At 36.5% G+C, this 27,031-nt stretch overlaps 1 protein-coding gene across 3 annotated transcripts; it reads right to left on the reverse strand.

Moving 5' to 3' along the window:
- Positions 1-568: 568 nt before the first annotated feature.
- On the reverse strand, positions 569-26,905 carry LOC132704063 (uncharacterized). 3 transcript variants are annotated; one of them, XM_060673729.1, is made up of 20 exons: positions 26,379-26,905; positions 21,369-21,476; positions 20,146-20,563; positions 18,975-19,227; positions 17,319-17,464; positions 17,100-17,263; positions 16,898-17,042; positions 15,678-15,903; positions 14,175-14,606; positions 12,818-13,044; positions 12,437-12,660; positions 11,143-11,463; positions 10,867-11,094; positions 10,679-10,810; positions 9,226-9,349; positions 9,039-9,166; positions 7,853-8,016; positions 2,269-4,477; positions 1,527-1,766; positions 569-1,471 (listed from the first exon to the last, which is right to left on the reverse strand). In XM_060673729.1, the coding sequence occupies exons 2-20, from the start codon at positions 21,464-21,466 to the stop codon at positions 1,348-1,350; spliced, it is 6,003 nt and encodes a 2,000-aa protein (XP_060529712.1). In that variant the 5' UTR covers positions 21,467-21,476; positions 26,379-26,905; the 3' UTR covers positions 569-1,347. The 3 variants fall into 3 exon arrangements, with proteins under 3 accessions (XP_060529712.1, XP_060529710.1, XP_060529711.1); XM_060673727.1 differs by having other exon boundaries at positions 12,725-13,044; XM_060673728.1 differs by lacking the exon at positions 26,379-26,905 and adding an exon at positions 23,573-24,081 and having other exon boundaries at positions 12,725-13,044.
- Positions 26,906-27,031: the final 126 nt, after the last annotated feature.

Consider the following 27,031-nt stretch of genomic DNA (forward strand, 5'->3'; position numbering starts at 1 on the left):
CTGTTGTTTGGAGATTATAATTAAGTGATTTCGAAACAAAAAAGTATACTACATTTATTTGCATAAAACACACCCATTTCGAATTCGCATTGTAATATTTTATCGCCAGTCAAATCGCTGGCTCAAGGATTTCCCTAAGTTAGGGAAAAAGTAAATTTGACAACGTTGCATTACGCTAAGTTTTCAGTTTCAGACGCTTAGTTGGTAATGATGACTTTTCTAGAGTATATTTCACAAACTGGTTGAAGGCATGTTTGGTCCAATGTTATTATAGTATTGTTTTTTGGGGAATTCATTAGGAATCACCCTGTATATAGGACTATTCGTTGGCGAGAGAGAGAGAGTCAGGGGGGTAATGTAGCGATAAGAACCTAAATCACCTGAACCAATTATAAGTAAATAATTTCACACTTTTCAGTGTTTGTAGCGCGACGTTGCCGGAATAGGGAAATTGTGCACAATGTGGCCACGCCGCTATGACTTAAAGGAAATAGAAATCCAGGTTTATGTGTGGTTATTTAGCGGGTGGGTGGGTCGAGTGAAATTCATAATATTGTATATAGTTTATTATTGTTCTTTTATAAAATCACAAAAGTTAACATATAACTCTAACAAGTCACACAAAAATCAACCTGGTGATAGTTTCGATGGATCCCGTGTAAACGCAATATATTTAACAAAATGATACAAGTCGATAATGTAATAAATAAAATGTGGTAACAATGTTGTTAATAGATTCGTCGAAAAACTTTAACAATTTCCTTAAAGAATTCCTGTTTAGTAACACTTACAACTACGTTTTATGAAATCTGATGTGCTGGTGGGAGTCCGGACAAAAATTGAGCGACTTCACGATGTCTGTACGACTTTTCAAAGTTGTTCGTCCAATTTTTGCTTAGTACTCGCGATGAGGTCAATGATTCCACTAAATAAACTATACTTTATGTCACTGTGGTTTATATCTAAAAATCTCAAAAAATCTAATATAATAAATATTACAAAAAAAATGAAGCAAAACAACATTTACAAGTTCAACAGTTTGACGCATGCGCGTTTGCTACCTCGACTGTATATTGTGAAATAAACCTTAATTTCAGCAAAACCTGTCTCTTGTGAGATTAATCATTATCGATAATTAATTATCTATGGTAACCCATTAAAATATATATAAAATAAATACGATAACTGTTACTAGGTGTAGTAGCATTGCTTTCAGAAATAATTGACAGTCACAGACTTTAAGTGGGGACGCGATCACGATCGTCATCTTGAAATTGCATTTCGAGTTGGTTTCTGTTAAATTGGTGAGATCTCTGAAGACTTTGTCCGCGATGGCACTGGACGAAGTTATACCGGCTCGGAAGTTGTCGGAGATAGCATGGAGGTCGTAGGTCCGTCGACGAAATATTGCTCACCCACTGGCGAAACTGATCCTCTGCTTAACGCGGAGTGATGAGAAAATGGACTGTGTCTAAAACGAGTCCTTTTTAACCTATTAAACGATAGATACCGACGATCCAAAGTACCTTCTTGGTATAGCAGTTGCGCGTAAATCATCCAACGCATGAGACTCGGAATCGGAGTACAAACCCCTGGTCGAAGAAGGTCTGCCAATTCTGCTACTGAAAGTTTGGTAGGAACCAGGAACGTTGACGTAATCGTTCAATACGGACGCGCTCCTCCCGTACGGTTTGTACTCCCTAGACGTGCCGGACGGGATGATATTGACAACGCTGGGTTCAGGTATGAATGATGAAAAACTGCTTCTGAAAATGTTTATATTCAATATGTGCTCTCAGAAGCAGATGATCCATCTCTGGTTCCGGTTATGCAGCTAATTTTGTGAAGCAACTTTTATTTAGAATGAGTCAGGTAGTTCCAAGGAAGTGTCAAGAATGCCAATTTGTGGCACTTCCGTTCGAATGAGAAAGCGTTCTGAAAAAAAGTTGTAGGTAGTTTTGGAAGAGACAACTTGGTGAGCCAAAATTTCCTTTATTTGAACAAAATCACACCGATTAATTTGGACAATGCGAATGCAGAGATGGTTTTATTCTTGTATTTAAAGCCATGTTGCCCAATTAACATTGCAGAAAGGTTAAAAATATTTTCTGGAACGCATTGAAATTAGAATGTGATGATACCAACTAATTTAAATATTTAGCAACAACGGAAAAAGAAGCGCGTCCCTCGAATCATCGCTGGAGAAGGAGCTATGATACGGTTCCATAAGCGGTGTTAACAGGTCTGTTTAGTCTATGATTTGAATACCTTTTAGGAACTGGTGATTTGTAGCCGTCCAAGGAGCTGTAGTCGGACTTTCCGTAGCCGTGCTTGTGCCCGTAGTCGGGCCTGTACAAGTCCAAATCCTTATAATTCTGCAAGCTGGGTTTCCTAGTCGGCCGTTTTCGCTCGTTAAACCTCGTGTAAAAACTCTTCCGGCGTATCCGGTCGATTACCGACTCGCCTTCGTCGCCGGAGTACGGGGCGTGGCCGTTGTGCGACGTCGGGGAATGTAAATCGTTCAGGTGGTGAAAATCGGAACACGCGGACCACGAGTCGCAACTCATGTATCCGTCGGTAGGCGACAGCAGCGTCGAACTATCGTCCGTCGTAGTCAACGAATTACGATTCTCGTTGCTAGTGCCGGCTACGGGTTCCGTCGTAGTCGCGCTCTTTTTCAGATCCAACATGAGATTTTGACGATCAGACTTGACCACCGGTTCGGATACGTTCTCGAGATTCAAACTGCGTCTAAACGAATTGACGGGAAGCTTGGACTTGGTTTTCTGGGTATCGCTCGAGGCGTCGAGCACGCTGTCGCTTTTCGCCCCGTTGTAGGCGGCGCTTTGAAAATGCTTCATCTTATCCAAGAGCAACGAGCGGGGGCGTTCCCTTTTCTCCGCCCCATTCAAACCGTTGTTATCCGATTGCACATTTTTCGCCTGTTTCGACTTTTTCTCGGGCTTCTCCTTCTTCTTGTCCTGCTCCTCGTACTTTTTGAACAGGCCTAGGATTTTCGTCACCGACTTCTTCGACGTCTGCAGCGGTTTGGATCCGGGCAGGTCTTCGACCGACACCGCCCTCTTGATCAGACCGCTCTCGGTGCACGGCTCCAGGTTACGCGGCAGACTCTGCTCCCTCAGCCTGCTGATCGCGCTCTCAACCATCGACTTTTTATCCAGCAGCGCCTTGGCCTCGTCCGGGTCTTTGGTGGCCGCGATATTACTCGACCGGAACTTTTCGAGTTTCTTCTCGATCGACTGCAGCAGTTTGTTCTTGTGACCACCCTTTTCGCTGTCGTTTATAATATGGTTCGCTTCGTTCTTGTCGTCCTTCGTCTGTTTCTCTCGGTTTTTCGCGAAACCTTTCTTAAGTCTGCCGATTTTCGACTCTTTGTCCTTGTCCGATTTCGGCTCGGCTTTTGCCGGTTTCGCGTCGCCGCCCTCCGCGGGGTAACTCTTCGGTCTGGCGATGCGCGACGTACGTTCCTTTTTCTGAGCGGGCGCGCTACTCTCCGCGACCTTGACGTTCACGTAATCGTGTATGGCCTTGGCGCTGTTGAGCAAATCTTTGCTCGTTTTATCGGCGTTTCCGTCGTCCTCGGCGGCCACATTGACGTAGTCGTGGATCCCTTCGCAGGGCGTTTCTTTACATTTTTCGCGCGAAGCCGACCTAAGTCTACCTTTCCGCTTGTCCCTGATCTCCTTGAGCACTTTCTGGGTCTCCATCTCGCGCTCCTTCTTCTCCTTGAGCAGAACGTTATCCTGTTTGGACGCGTCGAAAAAGTCGGGTCGTAGGAACCGCGAGATCCTACGCGGCTGCGCTGGTTTCTTATCGATTTTGATCGGATCCGGCGTCAGCGCGTATTTCGAGTACGAAGAGTCCGAGGAGTATTTGCTGTAAGGCCTGGATAGCGACGAGTCGGAAAACTTGGAGCTCAAACTGTCATCGTTGCGGGAGAAGGTGTCGGATATGCTTGACTCGGGACTTTGGACGTCGCTCTTTGCCGATTCCTTGCCGCTCACGGACCTTGCGATCCGCGGTCGTCGATACGAGAACTTGTAATCGCCCTTGGGCTCCGCCCCGATACTAGAAGACCTCACGCTAAACTCGTAAGACGGTCTGTATTCCTTCACCGGCAACGAAGACTTTTGGGGGTTCCTGAGGGAGGCTGCGCGGCCTTCCTCGCATTCCCTGTTGACGTTTCGATCGACAGACAGTCTTCTGGGCAGGGTGGCGTGGTCGACCACGCCTACCGCGGTGGGTTGTTTCGTGACGTCGTCTGGCGCGCGCGACGATAACGTCCTGTGAAGCTTTCTTACTTCCGAGGGGGTTAGTTGTGCAAGCAGCTGTTTTTGGATCCTCTTCGAGAGGCCCGGGGTTAAACACGAAAGCGCCAAAGCGTCCTCTTCCGAGAGGTTCAGCTTTTTCAAGTCCAGGTCTGCTAAATTAAGGTTTTCGGTCTTCGACATGTTTTCTGAAACACGATATACGGCTCGGCGTCAAATATGGCGGCGTTTATTTTTTCGGTTTGGTTGGTGCAATATATACCGCGCCTTCCCATAATCTGTTTCGCGAGAGTGTGCTGCGATTTTGATGATATTTTATATATTTACGAGGCATTAAATTAATGCAGGGTGATTAAAATCTCAATGCCAGGATTTTAAGTATGTGTAAACTTTTTTTTCATATGAACAAGTCCTTTTCTTTGTTTTTTAATACTTTGAACAATGTTCTAAAAAAGTTTATATGGAATATCTTAAAATCAAATCTTTATAGAGAATTTTTAATCATCCTTTATAACAAATTGGTATTTCCATTTTTATTTCTAAGAAGAGCACTATTTATAAGTAGTAAAAATAATATTGCATATTATAAGAGAAAAGATGAAAACACGACTAACCAAAACTAACTGAACTCTATGGAAACAGAATATAGGCGACTCGGAAAATGTGTAATTCAGATTTTTTATTTATTTGAAATTTGGTGCGTTTTTTCTAACTTTTATTGTTACAAATTATATTTTATTGATTTATTAATTCACTTAATAATTTGGAAAAGTGGAATTTCGAAAAAGTGTTAATAGTTTTGAGCAGGTTTTACTGCATTTAAATATTCGTAAAATGCTATCAAATTTCAGTCACTCCGAACCATGCGAAAATATCGACAAATACAACCGTCAAACAATGATATTATGATGTATAATAGAACAATAACAAACAAGACAACCTACCTTGACATGTTAGTGAGCGAATTTTTGGCACAAAACATCTGCTGCTGCTTGGAAAAAAAACATCAAAAACAATGTAAAATTAGTAAAACATAAAATAAAACAACAAAAAAAAATAAAAACAGCACACACACACGAAAAACACTCGGAAATCGCTGTGGTTAGCTCGTGCATGTATGCCGATCGATTGATGGAAAAAATAAAACTATAAACGAAAATAAACCAAAACAATTTTTAAAGGTCCCGCAATAATTTCAGAGAGACATTGCAACACGCGCCTAGGTTAAAGTTACAACCCTTATTTGTTCCTGGCTGGCTGATTTTTAACTGTTCAAATTTTTGCCTCTAAAACGTATTGAAATATCTCTCTACGGTAATAAGCGTTACGGTATGGACATAACCTCAAAATATAAAACTATGCGTTTTGAGTCGACTCGATCCGAAATGAAACGAGAGAAACGAAGATGGCGACGACGACGACGACCAAAAAGAAAAGGCTAGTAAGAGTGATAGTGTGTGCATGCAGCCTACCGAGTCTGTGTCGCAGCAGGTAGCCAGCAGGCGGTTAGTGGGTGCTGCCCTTCTGTGTGGCTGGTCCGCAGGGCACATGCACCGTAACGCGCACTCGCGCTGCAACCACACAACACCGTCAAGACTCATGCGAGAGAGAGAGAGAGAGAGAAGGGCGCCCACGCGACCGTCATTGCTTGTGATCATATTTTGTTCCGATAAGCAGCTAATTGCATATTACACCAAACTAATGACGTTAGACTGAACTTCACTCCCGAAGGATTCCCTATTCTATGGATGCAATGAAGTACACTCATCTATCAAACTGGTATAGTTCCGGCAATATTTGAGGCAAATTTTATTTAGGGTAACAAGTGTAGCAATACGGATTGTTTTCTTTGTCACACACGTTCATACTAAAGAGAGATAACTGCAATAAGAGAGAGAGTTTATATTTACGTCTCAATTTTTCCAACTGTTCCTATTCCTATTGTTGATAAAGTCTACAAAACATCGAATTCAAGAAATAAAAAAGGTTGGTAAACGCACAGTGTTAGGTAAAGTTGTGTACTTTAAGCTTTTCTTGCTTTTGAAAAAATATATACTGCTATTTCCTGACCAATATATTTCATTAACTTTTCAATTTCTATGTTTAGTAATTTGTAAGCACTTTTTCGATTTTTTTAAGTTAGTTTATTACAAATTTAATTTTATGCAAAGATTTTAAGAAAATATTGTCTGATCACCAAATAATAATATGTAATTTCAGTAACAGTATGGAAATGTAAATAAACTAATCCAAAACAAGAGCACTCCATTTTTCCATTGACATAAATGAACAAGAAAAACATAACAATCCTCATTACTAGCCGTCTTTTACTATTTGCGACACTTTTCTATTGCACCGTACAAAGGTAATTTATATTATGTGAATAGCTTAGAATACTTCTAGGTGTTAGACGCAAATATATTTTTTAAAATTTAATAATAATGTTGGGCATTTTATTTTTAACCATATTTGATAAATACGATGTTTTCTTTCTCTTTGAAATAAAAATAAATAAATAATATTTTTAATGTACATAAAATGTAAGTGACGAAAGGATGACAAACAGTTTTTAATTATTTACATGGTCCCTAAAAAATATTTTTTTATAGCGCGTACCACTTTTTGTAATAAGCTAGAGGAATATAGGTAAAATAAATATTTGTATGATAAATATCCTTAAATATTGCAATTGGCAGATTTTAAAAAATGATGCAATATTTAAAAATTTACTTTTACTTATTGTTCACATTTTTCAAACTTTATGATCACAATGTCCAAATTTAAAAGTCTACTATTAGAAAAGACAAACAGCAACACAACATAATACCAAAAAACTAAGTTTTCTTTAATATTACAGCATAAAATAATAAACAGTGGTTTACCCTTGCCATGCAAATTTAAATCGAGTCACTGGATTGATTTAATGTTTTAAAATTGGCAACCAACAGAAACAAAAGCTTAACCACTTGAAATGTCTAAATTGACATTTACTGCATGTGCTAGATAGTTATGCAATGTCTTCTCATAAGTACAAAAGAATATCAAGGAAAATTATTATGTTATATTCTGTTTAATATGACTTACGGGCCCACGAACCACGAGCCATTTTTTTATGACTTTGCCTAAAATAAAATTGAACTACAAAATATGCTCACAAGCGATTCAACCGAGGGATTTTATACAATCAATTTTGATTAGATTTGAATTGTCATTTTTGGGAGAGACAAAAAATCAATAACGATCAAATAATTCCACACGTATATCCAAATGCAAAGGCAAATCTAACCAAAATCGGGCTGAAAACCACAAAGGTCTAAAAAAAGTTAGGCAAAATCCCTGAGATCGGGGTACGAGACGAAAAAAAAAATCGCAAAAATCAAAAATCGCTAGTCCAACATCCTACGCGAGCATTTAAGATCAGAAATGCATGTCAGATAGAACTACGACACAAAGTTACCCAGAGTGTGTAAACTTAAAATTATTACACGTAATAGTAAAAATAATCGGTCACAACACAAACTAACTATTTTATGGGGAAACTAGAATTACGAATCGGGTGTTACCTCCTCGGGGAGCCCTTGTCGTCGGCGCGTTCGGATCGTTGAACACGCTTTCTATGTCCGACGCCAAGTCTCTGCTCACGCTACGTCTCCAAGGCACGCCGAAAGAGGTCGCCGACGAATTGACGGACGACGGCCTACCCAACGTTCTACTCAGAGATGAGTGTCTGTAAAGAAAACAATTCACCTTCGCTTAAACCGAACCCCAAAAATATTAAAAATTGAAACACAACACAGATTCGGATTAGATGGGGGACAAACCTAGTCTAGGTATTCTAAAACTATACACCCAATCGGAATCTACTATACGCTATTTCAGAAAAGTGTAGAGTAATTAATACAATGGGGAATTATGTAGAGCTCCGGTATTTTAATGCAACAAAATTAATTTTGATCCCTATTGTAAATCCGATGAAATTATTTGCAGGCGACGAAAATGTTTGGACCAGAAGGAAATCTTTTATCTTGATCAGACGTTATGTGGTATCCACAAGCGTTCCCTCTGACTAATTTTGGAGAAAGTTATATGTGTTTTGGATATTTACAAACTTTGTTTTATATTAGAAACTTAGCACACATACAATAGCCAAGCAACCTCGATGATATAGTGGTAAAGGCGTGAATCTTGACATTTGACAGAGTTTGCAGCAATAAACAACGTTTGACATTTGACAGAGTTTACAGCAATAAATAAATAAGATTCACGCCTTTACCACTAGACCGTCAAGGTTGCTTGGCTATTGTATGTGTGCTAAGGTTCTAATAGGAAACAAAGTTTCTAACTTGTCCAAAATGAGCCAGAGGGATTTGAGATTTGAACCCTTTTTCAGCATATTTCCCTCAATGGATGAAAGGAAAAAAAAAACATCGATTAGACACAAACGGATAATCGTAACGGCGGTCATGCTTAATGGCCTAATACCAGAGGCCAGTGTAGCTAGCAAAATGTTGGTATTTAACGCCAAATGTTCTAAGGCTGGTTCACATATTGCGTGAACAAAAGTTAATTCCTTTGTTTGACGCTAGATGGAACCACTGACCAATAACAGCTACCCGAACTACCGGCTACTGCCACTTACGTCAGATTTTCGCGTTTTCTTCTGTACACTATTTTGCACTGGGTGCTTGCAAAAAGGAATTGTTGATATACAGCAAACGATTACGCGCGTAAAACGGAAACTTCGCTTACCTCGTGAGGGGATTTTCCATGCGATTCCAAAAATTCGTGCCGTGATCGAAGTGACTGAGCAGTCGCCTGCTGGGGAAGCCCGGTCTGATTTCGTCGTCCACGTTAAGTCTCTGGGTCAAGTCCCTCACCTACGCAATCGCAGTTCAAATTACCGGTCACCGTTGGGGAGGGGAGATAATCAACTCACCCGCGACAATAATGTCGAGAACAAATTTTCAGCTGTTAAAATTTCAAAGCCTTCATCGTCATCTTCCTCGCCGGAACTCAACGAGTCGTTATGTTCGAGTGTAGCTTTTTTGGGACGTGTGCTCCTAAAAAAATTGAAGAAAATATCTGCCAACGGTAATAATTTAAGTAAATAAGGTCAGTGATAATTCGATCCAGAACCTAGTCGTATATAAACCGAACATGTGTTGGAATTAACCAATGAGCATGCTTGTCATTGAACTGATTCGAATATTTGGATACGAATTAGACAAATACTGACCATTTACCGCCATTTAACTTTAAGGTTAAGCCTTTGTCTGTTTGATGACAGCTTTTTAATTCGTAACAATATATTTATGCAATAACATGTATCAGTATCAGCAATCTCGTCGCTGAGCGGCTTTGTTCTTCAAATATATTGTACTGCATTGAATATTGTATTGTATGATAGAGGAAGATTGAAACTCTCTCTCGAAACAGTTTACGATACTGTTTAAACCAAATTATCCCGTCTTTAACCGTTTTTCACTTATGGCCAATACTTTACCCACAAAAACGAAAATTTTCAGGATGTTTAATATTTTTTACCATAAATGACACCCTAAAGAAGTTGTTGCCCCCGGATCTCCCAAGTTTCCTGGTTCATGAATTTTTGCTATAGATATATAGCGACTGTCACATGGATTTCTTCAAATATGTCGAGAAGCGTGTGTGCTGTTGTCAACCAAATAGTCATATTTTTCAAGAATTTTGACTTACGGCTAATAATTTACTTCCGAAAAGAACAATTTTCATGGTATTTTAAACAGTTTAAACAGTGGCAGAGTATAACTCCCATATTCTTGGGTTTACATATTTGCAGGAAGCACGTTGGAATTTTATTTTTATTTATTTACTTATAACTGATAATCTTATCTTGCCCTTAGTTTAATCAAATAAAATGTGTTTATACTCTGAAAAACCTTTAAACCTCAGATAATCAAAACGATAAAAAATAAATCAGCCCCTAGAAACAAGAAGAATAAGAATAACCAATAGATTTGATGATTAGAATCCCTTTGAAATTCCAAATTAATATTATAACAATAATAATTATGCTCATATCTGCAATTTCCAACATATTGCAATTGCCAATAAGCAAAGTGTAAAAGCCATTAACTGTTCTTGTTCACTAATTTTTAAGTTATTTTATATATTACATGCACTTTCTCCAATTTATTGGATTTATTAGATCTTGTAGCTTGTAGCTGAATAGTTAAATCTAAGAAGCTACGAGTAAGAGACTTATCTACTGACAAGTGACAGCGCAATCTAAAGATCGGTTTTTTTTTTTTGGAGATTCTTGAACAATTTTGTTTAAATCTTCACTTGAAGAGATTTTGACAGCGTATTATTGTAGTTAATGTACCTGAAATAGGATATTCGATTCTTACCTAAGCCTATGCATGTGATGGAAACTGTCCTTCTTGGAGTCTTCAGTGTCGCTATCCTTTCCGAAAGAGCTGTGCCTGTGTAGCGAAACGAACGGCGATTCGTCTTCCGAATCTCTGTCGCTTAGTAGCGAACTACGCAGATTAAAAAAAATGTACGTTTTCTTATTAGTTCACCCTAAACGACCTACTTCAATCTCCTAGCTCTTCCAAACTTCGTTTTGCTTCTGTTCGTCATCGTGCTATTCGTACTAGCGGTATCGCTAGGTTCCAAACTGCCGGCGCGAGGTGTGACGTAGCCCCCACCCTCGACGGCTATCGGAATAATGTACTCCCTGGGGGATTTTTTGATCGGCTCGCCGGTCGACGTCGTCTCCGAGTCGGATTCTTGAGTAGACTGCCGCGACAAACTGCCCGCCCTAAAGCGACGTATTAAAACGATTTTTTTAGGTAAAATGTTTCATTACCTTTGTGGAGTGCTCGATTTCTGGGTCTGGAACGGTCTTGGCATCGGAGGTTTGGCGGGCGGAGACTGGACACTTTCTTTGTCGTTTTCCGCTTTTCGTCTTTCGAGAGCGATCGGGATGATGTGCTCCTTTGAGAATTTCAATTCCGGTTCCGCTGCCGTCGCCCTGCCGCCGGCCGTAGGCACTCCGCTTACGGGTACCACCACTTCGCTCCTCACCTGGGGGGCGGCTTCGACGTTATGGGCAACTTCCGTACGGAACTCCATTTGGGCCGGCTTGGGGGCGGGGTAGTTCAGTTGTATGTGCGCTTTGGCGGTTTTTCTAAGGGAATTTCGTATCCAATTACAAATACCGACGACAAAAGCAAATTCTAGATTAAACTCGCGAAAACAAAGAGATTCAGCCGAACATATCTTAGTAAAATGCATTAGTGGATTGCCCGGAGTTACTGAGCTTGCAGAACTTTTATGTGCCTTCAAGGACTATAAGAACATCACCTGTATTTCACCTAGTAACTCCAAGAACCAATTTCTTGATTAAAGGTGTTCTCTATCAGTTGATGAAATTATTTAATGACTTCTGTAATGATATTGGCGTTTTTTCTCTTAGTCGCTCACAATTTAATGGATTGTATGTTTCACTTTTACTTTGCTGGATTGGATTAGTTGACTACTTATTATAATTATAGTTCTAGAAATAACTTTATTTATCTTTTTTACTTATATAATCTTCAAAGACAAGTAAAGGAATAGTATTGACAAGAAAGCGTCTGCATGGAATTAACAATGTAAGGGGGGAGGGGGATCACCCTAGCGGAAGCAGAACTTGCGAGCTAATACTACTTATATCTTCAAGCACACAACAAAAATTACAAAATTTCGAAGAAATTCCAGTCAAAATAATTTTTTTACATCTTATTGTAACCAAAAGTACCTCAAACTATGAAGACGATACTATGGCAAAAATTATAATTTAATTGTATTCGTCATAGAGAAATAACAATACCCACTTTAACACCCTGTATCTCACTAATGAGAGACATTTTACTAAGGCAAAGTTAGTTCAATATCATCATTTTCACAAGCTTAATCTAGCATTGCCTTTTGCCGCAATCATTTCGGAACGCCCTGTATTTAAAATGTAAAAAATAGCATTTTAAATATATATGATCCCCGATATTATGGCTAATACATAGTTAATCAAAGACAAAATGATATTTCTTAATGTTTTCGTTTTTCTTTTAATTAAAAAAGAGTTTGGTACGCTTATAAACGACAGCCAACGTTCAACTCACCTTCTTGGAAGGGTTGCTGATTTCAGGGTGATTTCGGCCGACGAAATTTGCTGGTCGTCGACCTCTGGCTGTTTAATCTCCTCCTCTTTCACTTGTTTCACTTCGCTGGGCGCCGGTTTATTTTCATAGCACGGCCTAACAAACGGCTTGGGCCCCATATTTTGAATGGGCGGCGAGAGGGGAGCGACCGTCCCGATATTCCCGGAAGCGGACCTTCCCCCCACCTGGAAAAAACACACCGATCGATTTCGCGATGTGCGACAGGCACCGCAGGTGGAAACTACTCACACCAAACGGAACCGGAGGCTTCCTCATCATACACGGCCTGGATTTAGACTTTCTAGCTCCTTCTTTATCTAAAGCATTCGAAATAATACTCACGGCGTTCTTCACTTTCTCTTTTCGATCGTCCTGCGGCTTCTCGGTTACTTTCGGTAACGATTCACCGTTAACCGTTTTATCCGCCGTTTCTTCGTCTTTGTCTTCCGAGGACTGTTGTTTATCGATCAGCGTTTTCTTGACAGGCGCCGTTTTTAATTTCGGCGCCGCGGACGACGTCAGGCTCGCTTTCCGTTCGAATTCTTTCTTGAAACCGTCCACGCTAACTCCTAAAATAAAAAAAAAATCAAATTTTGTCCGGTGGGAGCAGAACTTACGAACATATACTACTTACATCTTCAGGTAGACATAAAAAAATCAGCATTTTTGACGAAAAAAACAAAAACAGAAAATTTGGGAAACCCCACTAATAGATAACAAAATTCCAGTCCGAATCAGCTTCTTTTTGCAACGAAAACTTTATCAAAGCTGCAGATATTACCTCAAAATTTAACAGGATTGAACAAGTGTTTTCAGGAAAAATTTTTGTCAAAAAAGCAACAAAAACTAAGTGTAACTTAGTGTCAAAATCAACTTTGTCGCCACTTATTGTAATGAAAATTTAATGGAATCTATAGACGTCAACACAAAACCTCACCAGTACGAACGATTTTTGAGCAAAAAAACAACAAAAAAAGTGGTAAAATTCATCCTTTCTAGCAGATACGAAGAAGAACATAAAACTTACAGATATCAACCTAAAACCTTACTTTTTTCATTCAACAGTAGCTACAAGAAGGATTTTTATCAAAAAAAAAGCAAAAAAATAAATGAAACTTTGAGCAGATTTTGATAAAATATCAATCAAAATCGTTTTTTTCACCACTTATTGCAACGAAAACTTCATCAAACCTACAAACATCAACCCTGAACTTCACTTTTTAGATTCAACAGTAGGTTCATGTTGGATTTCCGACGACAAAACAATAAAAAATGAGAGAAAATTCAACTTTTCTAAGTAGATTTCCATGTAAATCGGCTTTCATCCCCTAAAATTTCATAAAACCTGCCGACATAAACCCAAAAAATCTAACTTTTTGGATTAAGGATGTGGCTTCAAGAAATATTCTTTCTAGTAGATTTTGACACCAAAATCACGTTTTTCACCATTTATTGTAACTAAAACTTCACGAAACCTTGAACCTCGCTTTTTGGTTTCAACAGTAACTCATGAATACAGAAATCAACAAATGACAAAACAGAGTTTCTTTCAGGACCAGAAATAATCAAGCTTACGTATGGTATAATTTTTTGGGGTTGACCTGCAAAAATTCATAGGATTTTTGTAGTGCCAAAATAGGTTAATCAGATCTATTATAAAAAAACTATGAAAAATGAACAGTATCATCTACCGACGTACCAGGGATGGTAATTTTCTTGGGTTTCTCGACGGGTACGGGCTTGGTTTCCGTGGGGCTCATCATGTTCTGGAATTTTTCGGCCGCTTCGAAAATCCTCGATCTTCTCCTCTCGATTGGCTTCGACGGCGCTTGCGCAGATTCCTCGGCTTTGGCGACGTTCTCCTCCTTCGAACTCGTCCCGTTCTCTTGTGTATCGTTCTTCTCCGCCTCTTTCTCGACCTCCTCCCGACTGGTTTGCGACTTAGCCGGCGAATTTTCATTTTTATCAGACAGCACCTTCTTCTTGATCGCTTTCTTCTTCACCGGCGCCTTCTCCTCTTCCATCTTCTTCGGGGCTTCCGGCTCGGTCGTCTTCTGTTGTTGTTCTCGATCCAGATTCTCCTTGTCCAACGTGGTCGCCACGTTCTCTTGACTAGGAGTTTCGTTTATGCCTAAAAAGCGAGGTTTTACGAAAAAATTAACTACGATAACGGATTAAAATTCAAAAGAAAATAGAAAATCGGGAACGTAAATGATTTTGAACTCGTCCACGCAACCTCTGATAATAATTAATCGAAAAGGAGGTAAACATAAATACAGGTTGAACAAATATAGATTGAAGAATCAAGTAGAAATAAAAATCTGACAAGAGATCCATATGATGTCTTTACGCCAAAAAAAAGCCACAGGAGAGTAACATAGAACAAAACAAAAACAGAAGAACAGCTTTATATATTTTATATATAAGTTTTCCGAAAATCAGATCAGTGATGAGTTATTTAATCTTAGAGACGGGACGTTTGAGTCAACTGTTACAATAATTTCCAAGCAAAAAACTAGAATTTTATACTAAATCAAAAACTAAAGGAATGCCACAGAACAAAAAACACGAAAATACTTCAATTGCTCAAAATAAAAACGGCCGAATAAATCATGAATAATATATATATATATATATATATATATATATATATATATATATATATATATATATATATATATATATATATATATATATATATATATATATATATATATATATATATATATATATACAACAGACCAGAAACGCTAGGTGTTCATAACTGTTAAGTCAGATAGAAAAGTAAACAATCTTGCTACTCTGCAGAACAGTATTCTTCTTTGCTATATTTTTAATATATTTTGACAATCTTATGTTGAAAATATTTTTTTAGTTACAAATTATGTAGATGATGTAAGCTTTTAATTTGAAAGTTCTGAATGCATATTTTTGTCTAAAACCGGAAACATTTTCGATATGACCACCATACATAAATGCAACACTAGAAATTACAACATTCTTTACCCAGTTCATATACTAACACTAATCTAAGAGTTTAGAGGTATATTAAAACAATTATTAATTGATCTTGAACGTCAGTGTTGGAGACTATTTAAACATATGATGGCTTTTTAAAACCTTATTTTGTGATGACAATTATTTTATGTATATAATGAATGTAATTTGAAAAAAATGTATATCATTATTATTGTAATTTTACCTTCTAAAACTTTGTTACTAACGCTGGTGGACAGCGTTCTCTTCACTTTGGACGCCACTGGTTGCTTATTCTTCGTTTGAGGAATCGGCTCCGCAGCAACCACGGGTTCAGCCTGTTCGACCTCCATCTCCTTGGAGATAGTCTGCGTCAGGCTCTTGTTTAGGGGCGGGGCCTCGGTCATGCTCGCGTCTTCTAGCGACACGTCTTCCTGGATAGCCCCATGAACCTATCGGAACGCAATTTATCTTAAGCCTTTATTTACGAATAACGACAGCTTCTAAATTTTAACATTATAGTTAGACGTTGCACAACACTTGATCAGCGTCTAGTTGGGTATTTTAGAGCATAGATTAGAAAAAAGTATTTATAAGGTTAAGAGTAAAACATCAATATTTTAAAAATTAAACAACAAATGCGCATGTGCCTGAGATATTCCAAAAACAAGGCTTAAAAAATAGTTTCGTTATTATTTTAAATAGTTTTTTTTTCTAACTACGCCACTAAATATTAAAACCTATTTGTACAAAATTGCTTTGTTAATAAAAAGTTAATAATGAATTACTTTTCCAATTAATTATATTATTACTAATAATTAATTTCACTGTGCCAAACTCTCTGTACTTGAAGTAATTGTGGAAAATTGCATATTTTCATATATTAAATGACAGCCTTTGGTACCTACTTTTATTGAATATATAATTTAATTGATTAAAAATCAACAAACTTGAGTATATAATCTGTTTAATAGATATTTAGCTAGAAAGAAAGAAAGAAAATGTATATTTTTATTAAAACTTAAATTTTGAAGTTTAATGAATACAAATTAAACAACACATGGGCACGTGACTGAAATATTCCAAAACAAGGTTTTAAAGAATTGTTTCGTCTATTTGTCAGTCTTTTTATTAGTAGTTTTTTCTATCTGAATAACCCATTAAATAATAAAACCTTACATACAAAATTACTCTGTTAATAAAAAGTTTAAAATTAAATAATTTTCGATATCATTGTTATTAATTTATTAAGGAGACTGATGTGTACATATGTATAATTTTACCGAGTAAATTTTCTGTAGAAAAACAAAAGAACGGAAATTAATTTAGAAAAATTTTGAATATTTATAGACAATTACATATTTTCAAATATTAAAGTATCTTATTAAATTATAAGAATTAAAGAAAACTATTATCAGCAACTATAAGTAATGACATAATACGAACTGTTATATCCGCAACGGTGTTTTCTTTGATAATCTTTTCCTTGCGTTTCAGGCCTTTGTCCAGGTTAGCTCTGTCGGTGCTCACCGTCGTCTCTAGCTTCCTTTTCGGAGCGAACTTTTCTTCGCTGATGAGGTCTATGATTCGCCTAAAATCGCGCACCCAATTTGTTCCTCATTAAAAAAAAATGCAAGCGAAGCGTTACCTTTCCGGCGAGGTCAGTTCTATCAAACTTCCAACCGATTGCGACCTAGTCGGTGCTACCGCTTCGGTGGGCGTGTCCGTGGCCACGTCTCCAGTCACCATGAGTTTCTCGCTCTCCAATTGGGGAGCGGGAGGCGCTAGGGACAACAAAACGTCGAGTCTCACCTAAAAATTCGTTAGTAAAAATCGATAAATCCGCTTAGAAATTTTCTTTTCATACGGGAGTTTGATTGGCCAACTCTTCGCTGATCTCGAGGCAGTTGACGTCGTAGGTTTCGTTTACCCACCAGTGGGAGCAAATCTTTTCTATGTTCGATCTCGTTTTGGGGTTGACGGTGAGCATGTCCCTAATGAGGGGCGACGCGGCTGCACCAAATTATAAGTTTTAGAACTTAAGTAATCTTAGAGTTTCACATTGGAAATTAAAATTTCATTCTACCAACTGTATTTCTTTCATATAGTCTATATAAACTTTTAATCGCGCCCGATAAAGCTTGTCATTTTCAGTTAGTTAAGCTTCCTGATATATCGCAAGTCTCATAGACACACTAATAAGAAACAATTTTTAAAAAATCGTTATTATATATCTGCGGTTGATTCGGCGCGAGGTGAGTCGCAATGCAATGCAATATTTTTTTTTGTATCAGCTTAGACGAACGATCCTCTTCGCAAGAGAGCAGTTTTAAAGCTCAGGAACTTTTAAGCTCGAATTTCATTGCTACCTTTTCTAGTAATTTGTTTATGACCATTTACACTCTGACATTCTCCACAAATAAAAACAAGGTTGTAGCGAACCTCTGAAAAATATCTGCATTTATATCCCAACACTATTTCGGGCCACTGCGCATGAGTCATGAATTTCAAGGTAACCTTAACCTATTTTACAAACTTACCTAGCCCGTCATAAAATATTTGTATTTTTGGTTTGTGGGTGATTTGTGGATTAAACAAATTAATGAAATGGAAGAAAACATAAAAAGCTAAAGTCAAAGTCGATTATATGTCCACCCATGTGGGGCATGCGTAAGCTTGAAGTAGGAAAACTGACAATGAATGAATGAATCTGCTGCAGCAAAAACAATTAGCAGAAAAAATGTGTCAGGGAGTTCATAACTATAAAATATTGAAAGATTTTTGTGAAAACTTCAATCCCACGAGACTTAGCTATACAGCAAATCATGACCTACACAAGATAAAGAAATCCTTTAAAATAGAATCGGACGGGAGACGGCACCAAGAGTGTTTTATTGAAAAATTAAAAACAGTGTCGGACCTAGATAACCCTATATTATTATATACACCATATGGACTAGAACTTTATTTTTTTAAAATTTTGGTTGGTTTTTCTTAGTTTTGGTTGTTTGGTTGTTGCGCACCGAAAAAGAATAATATATTTAAGAGGTATAATATATAATATAACAGGATATTCTAAACAGGTCAACAAATGACTATAAGTGTCGATATGTTAAACAAAGAGGCAAACATTATTCAGCTCTCCGTTAGTTAAAGCAAGTGCAAACAAGTGTTTCTATTTAGTCACTTTTAGTATGTACAATTAACTGAAAAAACTTGAAGGCATTAAAAGTTTAGTTGGTCGGAAGCTCCCGAAACCTGAAAAGTTTGGTTTTAAAACGTATTTTTTATACACAAAATTAACGCCGACGGAATCAACAGCGCAATTACTGTCCACTCAGGGAATCCTTTTGGATGAAGAAAATGGATGTGAAAAAATTTTCTTGGAAACTTTACCAAAAAATGTCTTTTGCGTCTGTATTTTTATTGAGGAACGGAAAATAAATGTTTCATAAATTTAACAAATCATTATTTTTGAGAAACGAACTTTAAACTGTAAAGATAATTTCTATTGAATACTCACGACTGGGTGTTGAAGGTTCATAATAATCGCCCTGGGATATCTGTTTGACCAGTCTTTTAAAGTTGCTGCCGTCGAAAGGCATCGCACCGTACACCAACGTGTACAAAAGAACGCCCAGCGACCAACAATCGACTTCCGGTCCGTGGTAGGGCGTTCCCTTGACTATTTCCGGCGACGCGTACAATGGCGACCCGCAGAACGTATTGAGCAATCGTTGATCGTCGAACACGTTCGACAAACCAAAATCGGCGATCTTTATAAAAATTTCAATTTGAGTATGACTGGTATATATACGGTGTCTCCCAAAACAACCCGAATCAAATAATATTAAAACGTGGTACGGGACAAAATGAGTCCTTATATCCTAGATTGTTTGACGGCGTTGTTCTTCTCTATCTTTAATCAATGTTAAAATATGTTGTCAAAAATTCGACAGAGCTAGATTTTGGTAGCGACCTTTGGTGCACTAGTAGAAGTAAAGTCTCCATCAATGTGTACTAAAACTTTAAATTTTTATTTTTGGGGTTTTTTTCAAAATAAATTATCTAGAAAAGCGATTCTAAAAGATCAAGGAGTTCCATTCTGCATTATCTACACCTCATTCCATAACACAGGTTATACATTTTTAATGTGATTCATTTAAGTGGACTTAATCGGCTGGCTGCTTCGAATTGATACAGAGTTTCACTTTAAGTCAAAAGTGTATTTCAAATTTACATTTTTTTTGTACAAAATTAATCAGAACAAGCTGTAAGGGTCAACAAGTTCAACGCTCCAGTGTAAAAGAGACTTACTAAGGAACTCCGTTCCTTTTAAGAGTTAATACTCAGAATAATACACAAATATAACCTTTTTTAGGACACGTTTTCTGCATGGTACTTTATTTCTACCGACCTTCACCAAATTCCAATATTACTATAACATTATTTTTTCGAAACTCTTCTATAGATGAAATGCTTATATAACCGAGGGATTTTGCTGCTAATTTAAATCAAATAGGAAATTAAAAAACCGTTATTTAAAAAAAAGAGCAATATTTTTGACAAGATTTCAAAATTCATTCAAGATTTAGCAAGAATAATTTTGAAAAAATATTTTGTATTGGTCGTTTTTTTTTTCGTGTCCCCAAAATTTGATCCTTTTGGACACCTGGTGTAACCCGATCACTTACTTTGGCGTTGTTGTTTTCGTCCAGTAGTATATTCTCCAGCTTCAGATCCCTGTGGCAGATTTTGTGCTTGTGGCAATAATAACAGGCGGTCGAAATTTGTCGGAATATTCTTCGGGCCTCTTCTTCCTGAAGCACCTTCCTCTCGGACAGATAGTCGTAGAGCTCGCCGCCAGCGGCGTACTCCATAACAAGGACCATTTTTTCTTTGTTTTCGAACACCTCGTAAATGTGGATAATGTTCGGATGCTGCACGGAAGACATAATCTGAATCTCTCTCCTGATCCTAACCAAATCGGCGTCCGATTCAATCTTCGATTTTTTTATCGTTTTAATGGCCACCTCTTGGCCGGTCTCCTTGTTTATGCCAAGCTGCACTTTGCCAAACGTTCCCTGACCCAGTTTTTTTATAATGTCAAACCTGCGATTCAACCAAGCCGTTATTTAGGTAAATAGTGCGAAATAACAGAAACGTTTTGCCTGTTGAATTAAAAAAAAAGATTCAATAAACAGAGCGGCTAACGGTGGTTAATTTGGAAAACTTCCAGCATTAAGATGCACATTTGCATTGCCAAGTCTATTAAGAAACAATGAATTAACGCGGACCGTGCCCATATCACCGCAAATGTTCTTAGCCCCCAAATGTTTTCAAAATTATAATTTACAAATTTCAGATAACCTTTATAAAAACTTTTTTGTCTTCTTTTTGGATGACGAACCTCCGGCCGAGCGTTGGCACGTGTTTTTTGAAACACCGTGTACACATTATCAAAACGAAAATGATACCAAACCATAGAGTATTTTTTAAAAACGAGACGAAACTTCAGGAAGTGATTCTTTGAATGGTATAAGGCAAAAAAAATGTATTTTTTTCATTGTTATGTTTAAAACTGCACTGCATTTTTTCGAAAAAAAAAAAACAATTTACCTCATGAAGCAAAAAATTGGTACCTATGGTTAATTAGTCAAAAAAAATCAAATAAATAAAAGGCATAAGTGCCGTGTTGTAATACTTTAATCTGACACCCTGTATATTAAATAATGTTTTTTAAAACCTTGTATAATGCTTGTGCGTAAATTTTATTGAAAATTTCGGTGAACTTGTCCTATTACCTCAGAAAATTTGAGAACTTGTTTGACATTACGTTTTATATAAAAGTTCGTGTACTTCGATTATTATATTATTTTAGATAATAATTTAGGATATATGAAGAGAAAAGCCGTACCTTTGTCTAAGTTTCTTCTTGTGGTTGTGCTGTTTAACACCCCCTGTATTCTCGATCCCGCTCATAATGCTATTAGCGGCTGCTTCTTCAATTCCCATTTTGCTTAAACTGCAAGAGAATTACTACTTATAAATGGATAAAATGGACCCTACACCAAAAGCTTTAATGTTCGAAAGTTGGATACAGCAAACTTAAGTGATGTTTAAGTTAAAAAAAAATAAATTAAAATACATCTTACAGACTATAATTCTTAAGATTCTCAAACATTACTATCAAATCAGTAAATATAAATAACAAATTGAAATATTATACAGGGGGTTCGAAAAATAGGCGGAGATATTTTAGAGGGCAGTTCCTTGTTAAAAAATATACAGAGGTGCGGAGGCAGAATTTTCAAGATTTCAGTTTTCAAATTTTCAAAGTCATTTGTAATGAGAAAGAGTTTTGCTTTGACTAGATACAAATTGTGAAATCCAGTGCCATACCGCGAGGTATCTTAGTTGGTTGTATGTTAGTTGTTGAGTTGTTTCCGAATCTTGCCTCTTTCTTGAGAAAAAAAATCTTAAAATGGAAATTTACAAAACGCAAAATGAATACTAAAGAAAATGATGGAAAAGGCCACCATCACCTTCATTGCAGGAAAGTAGCTTATGACGTAAGGATTTTAACACTCTGTTTCTTGAAAACCTTGTATTTTCCAAACTCATATTTAGAAAAACTTTTTTAATATTTTTTAACAAAGAATCGCACTCCAAAATACCATCGTCTGCTTTTCGAACACCCTATATATACACCGAAAGAAAAGGAACATAGAATATTTATAATTTATATTAAATTATATATAAAGTTTTTTGCCTATAAATAGAAATAGAAAAAGTCCTTTATTGACGATATTGGCGATACTTTTATTAAAACTAGGATATATATTAATTTTTATGAATTAATTATAACTGTTAATAAATACTATAATAATAATAATAATAATAATAATAATAATAATAATAATAATAATAATAATAATAAATAATAATAAATAAATAATAATAATAAAAGTAGAAAAACACTTTTTTCTACTCCCGTCTGTAAAATACTTAATTACACACCGATCTAGCGTGCACACTTTTTTCTACCCCATCAGTTTCGTTTCCCACAGATCCGAGCCACTTCGGACATTTCCGGGATTTTACCGCACAGATTTGGGAGCAATCGAATATTTTCAAAGATATTTCTAACGCTTTGAATTTTGACGTTTGTCAATTCTGACGGTCATGTCAATGAATGTATTCGTGTTGTTTTGCGAAAATGTACCCAAAAACTAACGGTCGTAAAAAAAGTATAGTATGCATCACGTTCGGTAAACTTTTTAAATCACTCGTTATAAACTCGTGAGTCAAATGCCGTTTACCGTACTTGATGCATAATATACTATTTCCTATTATTAATAAGCGATCTAACATGAAATTTTATTTTATAGAATTAAAAATTCGCGAGTATTTATGTAGCTTAAAACCGCAAGAAATTAAACCGAATTGCTCACGTCAAAAATACAATATGCCGACATGTTTTCGTCGCATATTTCTCTCGCTACGGGTGACATTGTGCATTTCAATTAAAACAAATGAACTTTCTAATTTGCGAGACATCCGACGGACAAATCGGGCGGACGCCGCCGCCTCGCCTGCTTGATTTATCGGCGGTCCAGACACACAGACGGAAAAACATATTGGGTCCAGGTAAGTATAGGACCCGATGATTCTAATGCCAACCGATTTAGATTTATTTTTAGATAAGTTTACTTGTAAGTTCGAATACTCTGGGGTTATTTTTGTGTGACGGTAAATTAAAATTAAAGCCCGTCTTTTATATTTAAACGTATAGTGATTTAACGATTAGACTTTCGATAAATGTTGCTGACAAATCGTTAAGACTCTTGTGCGCGTGGCGATTTTGGAAATAAAATCGTGGCTCATTTATCGGTCATTCGATATAAAGTCGATGTGTCTGTATATTATTTTATACCCGGCTGTTTAGTCTATGTGATCGCAACGGTGCACGCTGGATGTTTAGCTAAGGTCTCGACAAACGATGACCGCATCTTATAACAACAATAATATATAATGACATATAGAACTAACACAATAATAATTAAATAATATGCAAAAAATCCTTAAAATAACATAGTATTAAATCCCAAATTTACCTACCTAATTTTATAGAACTAAAAGCTGGTTTATAAACTACTTTTTATATTTTTAACACTCACACTTTAATGTAATTTAAATTTAACGTAAGTTGTAAGAAAATTAAATCTATGGATATATCATTAGAGGTTTATAAACGTCATTAAAAACACACCTAAGATTCAACACTTTCCATGAAATTTGCATGGACTTGCGCTTGAGCTGGGAATATCAGCTGTTTTCTGGTACCAATGTACACAGACGACACAGCAATCATATACCGATTACTAATTGAACACTCCGCTTTCTCGTGCAACAACACACGTCGCATAAAAAGCGATTATTACGATCTAAGCCCTGTTTAACCTGCCTGCCATTTAATATACGCATGCGGGGCACTTGAGATCTTATTTTCAGCCAATAAGATCTAACCAATAGGGCCGCTGACAGTTCGTCAATTCGACAGGTTTCTGTTTCGGTGTAACATTTTTATGGCAGTATTTTTTTTAAAATAACAGATCTTAAATGTTCTACGAAACAAAAGAAGTTAGAAAGAAGATGGCGCAAAGTCCACGTTAGTGCGTGAAATTTAGAGGCATGCGCGGGAGATCATCATTTTTTACTGTCAAATAAAAACTAACCTAACATTATACCTGAAAGCAACGTGTTCATTTTTGTGTCGTATTATATACAGTTTTATTTCAAAATTGCGTGTAGTTGATAAATTTGTATAATGGAAGAGACAATTGGAAATTTGTCTTAATCTTTTCAAATTAAATATACATATATCATATGCTAACGTAGAGTATTCAGTGGTTTATAAATTAGAGTCAAAATGGTATTTATGCAAATGCTATTATATTATTTTATTTTTGTTTTGGTGCAATTTTATTTTTCAGGATTGTTTTTTAACTTTGGATATTTAATATAACCGTTGTTTTTAGTTTTCGGATGATTTAATTGAACTAAAGTTAGGCTAAACTTTATTTATTTTTTTTAATGTAAAAGGCAAATCCACATTCTCATGTGAGTTTAAAGTACTGCTAATTATATTATTTGTTATATTTAAAAATGAACGTATGTACATTGAAGTACGTTTTTTTAACAAACTTGTTTATTGGTTTATAATTTTCCTAGTTAAAATGCAAATAACTACAGTTTTTTAAACAAATTGTCCATTTCCATTTTTATCATGATAAGACGAAATTTCTGCTGCTGCAATGACTAGATTTGCCTTCTGTTTAAGAGATTTCCTCATAGTAAGGTTCTACAGTTGCTTCTTGAACACTTTGCACCAGATTTTTCCAGCCCGATACCTTATTTAGTATCCCCTAGTTTTGAAAATGTTGAACTCAATGGTTTTCTGTATAAAATTATGTGTACTAAATACTTTTAATAATTATCTTTCGTGATTTAGACTTTATCAGTACTCGAGTTACTCAGTACCTAATTCCCATAAAAATTTTAGTATTAAAATATTTAAAATTCGTGTTAAAAATTTTGTGTTCGATAGATCATTGACTCTCTAGTGATATGTAGAATTTATTAACCTTTTTTGTACCTGTCTATGTGGTATGTTGTTTTATTTTGTGTCATTTTTCATACAATAAAGAGAAGATATAAGTTGCTTGTTTCCATATTTAACAGCAAAGACCAAAGTAAATACAGAAACGTTGGGAAACATTTTGTTTCGCCACGTATTTTTAATAGTGTGGGCACATTGTTGCTTGTTTCCAAAACTCAACACTTGTGTAGTTGCTGAAAACATTTGACTGAGTTTATTGATAAGAAAAACATAATATGAAAAGCATAAAGACCATTACTAAAAACAGGATAATAAAAAACTTGGTGACACAGTTCTCCAGAGAGAAAAATTCAGATATTATATCATCTCTCTTTAACATGTCTTTCTGTCCAAAAGACTTGGTCCACTCCAACATTTAGGGACTTGTTTTTGCTGTTTTTGTAAAATAATTACAATTGCAGCTCCTGCCTGTAAATCTTCGTCGTCCACATTGTTTAGAAAGTACGAACAAACACTGCACTGATGTAGACACAACGTTTTCTGTTGCAACTCAACACAATGAAACATTCACCAGAATGTTTGCATAAACAAGTCGCAGCAACCAGCAACAAAATGTTCCTCTGTGCTTCTTAAGTGCGCACAAGGCTTTAAATACGAAAGTAGTTTACAAACCAGCCATTAAATCGTAAAACAGTCGAGGAATTCAATTTTTTTGAAACCCTCCCCTTTGATCGTTTTATTTGGAAAAAAAAGAAATGGTTATTATAAATATTAAAAATAATGTCAACGCAACATATGTAACGTTGCTCAACAACGAAACCTGAGCAGTCCTCGTTGCAATGGGAACGTATCCTTCCAGTTTCCTTAAATGGTCAAAACGAAAAGGACACATTTAGGTACGCGAAACAATACGAACGTCATAAATAATTATCCAATGCGTGTTACAAGTCAATACCCACAATCTCTAACCCACGTGTCGACGACGTGGGCGGGACCTATTTTTTTGACAATTTGGCGGACATAATGAAAAATAAAAAAGAGGCACAATTCCACAGCGAATGGAACAAAACGCTAACCAATTCGGAAGGGATCAATGCGAAAACGAAAAAGAATTGAAGGCGTGTACGTGATTCAACGCAAATAGGCAAACCGACGACATAAGGTCGGAGAATAACACCTAACCTAATTAAAATCGTCTAATTTTGACATTTTATGTAAGCAACTTTACCGATAAGATTACAATCTGGCAAATTCGTGCAAAAAGGCAGCGCATGTTAACGATGCTGCTGAACGTAAGTGACTTACCGAATTTCCTACGATTTCGAAAACTACGAGCGGATATAAAATGGCCGATTGCACACTAATAAACTACAATAAATAAATAAACTATATGAAGAACGTTTCAACAACACTTTTTGTCCAGCGATCACATCACATTATTGTATTTCGACGGCCGCTAAAACGATTTCTTCACGTTTTAGGTCGACCCGACAATTGCGGACGGTCGCCATGTTTCTTCTGTTCTGTTTAAAAATAGTCCGCGACATTGGAATGTAGTTATTTTTTATTTCTGTTCGCCAAGTTTTTCTTAACATTCTATTTTTTCGGTCTCGGGGGATCCGACGCGACAGGATAATAACAATTAAAGAAACTGTAAATATTCTTTCAAATTTTTTTGATATACCGAAAACCGCATAGGTATAGCAGGTATAGCAAATCGATTGACATTCTATCCTATTTTCAAGTCAAGACAAAATTCCACTTATATATAGACTCTTTATTTTGATTAAATTGAATTTTAACAAATCCCATAGAGCAGTGCATTTTTTACGCAGTTCATATATTATTATTATTATTATTATTATATCATTATTACATGATCTGGTCTATGTGTGAATGAAATGAAGTTCCTCTCAGTTGCAATTATGGTTTTTTTGGACTATGGCACTTCATATAAC

Source organism: Cylas formicarius, unplaced genomic scaffold, assembly GCF_029955315.1.
Source record: "Cylas formicarius isolate icCylForm1 unplaced genomic scaffold, icCylForm1.1 PGA_scaffold_6__28_contigs__length_40554024, whole genome shotgun sequence".
Taxonomy (NCBI): domain Eukaryota; kingdom Metazoa; phylum Arthropoda; class Insecta; order Coleoptera; family Brentidae; genus Cylas; species Cylas formicarius.

Coding starts and splice junctions, on each gene's coding strand:
- LOC132704063 (XM_060673727.1), bottom strand. CDS start 21,466: ATGGGAATTGAAGAAGCAGCCGCTAATAGCATTATGAGCGGGATCGAG. Junction 19,228..20,145: donor ACGAAAACAACAACGCCAAA/GTAAGTGATCGG, acceptor ATTTTTATAAAG/ATCGCCGATTTTGGTTTGTC. Junction 15,904..16,897: donor ACACCGTTGCGGATATAACA/GTTCGTATTATG, acceptor GCGTTCCGATAG/GTTCATGGGGCTATCCAGGA.